Source organism: Mauremys mutica, chromosome 1 (genome assembly GCF_020497125.1).
Source record: "Mauremys mutica isolate MM-2020 ecotype Southern chromosome 1, ASM2049712v1, whole genome shotgun sequence".
NCBI classification, from domain to species: domain Eukaryota; kingdom Metazoa; phylum Chordata; order Testudines; family Geoemydidae; genus Mauremys; species Mauremys mutica.
In genome coordinates, this window is record NC_059072.1 from 369,566,395 (window position 1) to 369,569,322 (window position 2,928).

Consider the following 2,928-nt stretch of genomic DNA (forward strand, 5'->3'; position numbering starts at 1 on the left):
AAGCTGGGAATGGGTGACGGGATGGATCACTTGAGGATTACCTGTTCTATTTATTCCCTCTGGGGCACTTTGGATTAGCCATTGTTGGAAGACAGGATACAGGGCTAGATGGGCCTTTGGTTTGCCCCAGTATGGCCGTTCTTATGTTCTTAGGGGTCCAGTTTGCAACAATTGGAAATGTGACAACCCAATGCGTTCTACATAGACATATTCTCCAGTTTGTCACTCTTACAGAGCACAGTAAGGTCAGGAAAGGGTTTAATGTCTCTTTGATTGTCCAGTAAGTGATTCAGGGAAGAGGGCCCACCACCATGTCAGCAAACAGCTCTGCACAGAGTTTGGTCCGAGAGGCAAAGTACCAGGAGAAAACTTTAGGTCCCTTTATGAGTAAAGAGCCGGAGCAGCTGTTTCCGGATCTGTTCGGTCCTCACCCCGTAGATGATGGGGTTTAGCATGGGGGAAAGCAGGAGGTACATGTTGGCAATGAGAACATGGAAACGCAGGGCTACATTGTGGCCAAACCGGTGCATGAGAGAGGAGAAGAGATGTGGGATGTAGAAGGCTAAGATGGCACACATGTGGGAGCCACAGGTCCCAAAAGTCTTGAGCCGGGCGTCCTTTGTGGGGAGGCTGAAGATGACCCTGAGGATCTGGATATAGGACATGGTGATAAAAAACACATCCAGACCCTTCACACAGAATAGCACAAAGAGGCCATAGTAACTACTGACATGGGTGTCAGTGCAGGCCAGCTTCACCACAGCCATGTGCTCGCAGTGCGTGTGGGGGATTATGTTGGTTCTACAATATGGCCGCCACCTCACCAGGAAGGGATAAGGCAGTACGAGCATGCCACCACGCAGCACCACGGCAAGCCCGATCTTGGCCACCACAGGGTTTGTCAGGATGGTGGAATGTCTCAGGGGATGGCAGATGGCCACGTAGCGATCAACAGCCATGGCCACAAAGATCCCAGACTCTATCACTAAGAAGCAGTGAATGAAGTACATCTGGGTGAGGCAGGCGCTGAAATCGATCTCCCTGGAATTGAACCAGAAGATGCTGAGTGTTTTGGGCAGGATGGATGTGGGCAGAACCAGGTCGGTGACGGCCAGCATGCAGAGGAAATAGTACATGGGCACATGGAGGCTCGGCTCCATTGTCATGATGAACAGGATGGTGAGGTTACCCAAGATGGCTATGATGTACATGGTGCAGAAGGGGATGGAGATCCAGACATGGGCTGCCTCCAGGCCAGGAATGCCCAGCAGGATGAAGGTGGAGGGGTTGGTGAAGTCGGTTGTGTTGGAATCTGACATGGAGTAGGGGAAAAGGTGTCCAACTCTGAGGCAGAACGGTGTCTCTTGCATGTACCATACGTTTCTCAGACTTCCCTTATGTGCCCAGGGTCTAGGGTGATGATCGCTGTACAAATGCCTGGATGGAGAGACAATGTTATTATGAGATACTACAAGCACTACTGGAGGCTGTTCTCATGGGTGAAGTAGATCGCTCACACTGCACACATTGAAAATGACATTTTCATTATTAATAGAAATTAATTATGAACATCTGACCCTACTAATCCCAGTTCCATATTTGAAGGTGCACCCACAGTCTCTACTTGTCATGGTCTGGAAAAAATTAATAGGTATCAGCAGGAAACAGGAGTGTGGATACTGTGTTTCCATCATTGTTCCTTAATGCAATGTAACCCAGCCTAGAGAAAAAAGAATGAGTACTTTTGGCAACTTAGAAACTAATAAATTTATTTGGGCATAAGCTTTCATGGGCTAAAACCCACTTCATCAGATGCATGGAGTGGAAAATACAGTAGGAATATATTATATACACAGAGAGAGAGAGAGAGAGAGAGAACATGAAAAGATGGGGGGTTGCCATACCAACTCTAACAAGATGAATCAATGAAGGTGGCTATTATCAGCAGGAGAAAATAATTGTAGTGATAATCAGGATGGCCAATTTCAAATAGTTGACAAGAAGATGTGAGTAACAGTAATAACATATAATCATGAATAGGTCAGAATATAAAGAAGAGGCTGCTAGGCAGCTCTGTCACACCCCATTCTACAGGCCATTACCCTCTGATCCCACTGAGAGGTACCAAAAGAAACTGCACCATCTATGCAAGAAACTCCCTGACAAAGCCCAGGAACAAATCCACACGGACACACCCCTACAGCCCCGATCAGGGGTCTTCTATCTGCTACCCAAGATCCATAAACCTGGAAATCCTGGACGCCCCATCATCTCAGGCATTGGCACTCTAACAGCAGGATTGTCTGGCTATTTAGACTCTCTTCTCAGGCCCTACACTACCAGCACTCCCAGCTATCTTCGAGACACCACTGACTTCCTGAGGAAACTACAATCCATCGGTGATCCTCCAGAAAACACCAGCCTGGCCACTATAGCTGTGGAAGCCCTCTACACCCACATTCCACACAGAGATGGACTACAAGCCGTCAGGAACAGTATCCCTGATAATGTCACAGCAAACCTGGTGGCTGAACTTTGCGACTTTGTTCTCACCCACAACTATTTCACATTTGGGGACAATTTATACCTTCAAGTCAACAGCATCTGCTCTGAGCTCCTGGATTGCACAGGCCGTAGGACTGCCCTGGATGAATTTGAAACATGGCCAGTGACAGAGACAAACCCTGATCCTTGCTAAGTTGTTCCAGTGGTCACTGTTAAAAATTTCCACTTTGTCTCTAGTCTCAATTTGTCTACCTTCCACACCCAGCCACCATCTCTTGTTAGACCTTTGCCTCCTAGCTTCAAGAGCCTGTTGTTATTAAGTTTCTGTTCCCCATGATAAGTGTTGATAGAATGCAATCACATCGCTCCATAACCTTCTCCTTTTTAAGAGACTGAGCTCATTCAGTTCCTTGGGCAGCCTTG

The 2,928-nt window shown here is 47.4% G+C and overlaps 1 protein-coding gene across 1 annotated transcript; it reads right to left on the reverse strand.

Moving 5' to 3' along the window:
* Window positions 1–371: 371 nt before the first annotated feature.
* Window positions 372–1,319, reverse strand: LOC123366649 (olfactory receptor 52M1-like). Its single transcript, XM_045010299.1, has one exon. The coding sequence runs from the start codon at window positions 1,317–1,319 to the stop codon at window positions 372–374; it is 948 nt and encodes a 315-aa protein (XP_044866234.1).
* Window positions 1,320–2,928: the final 1,609 nt, after the last annotated feature.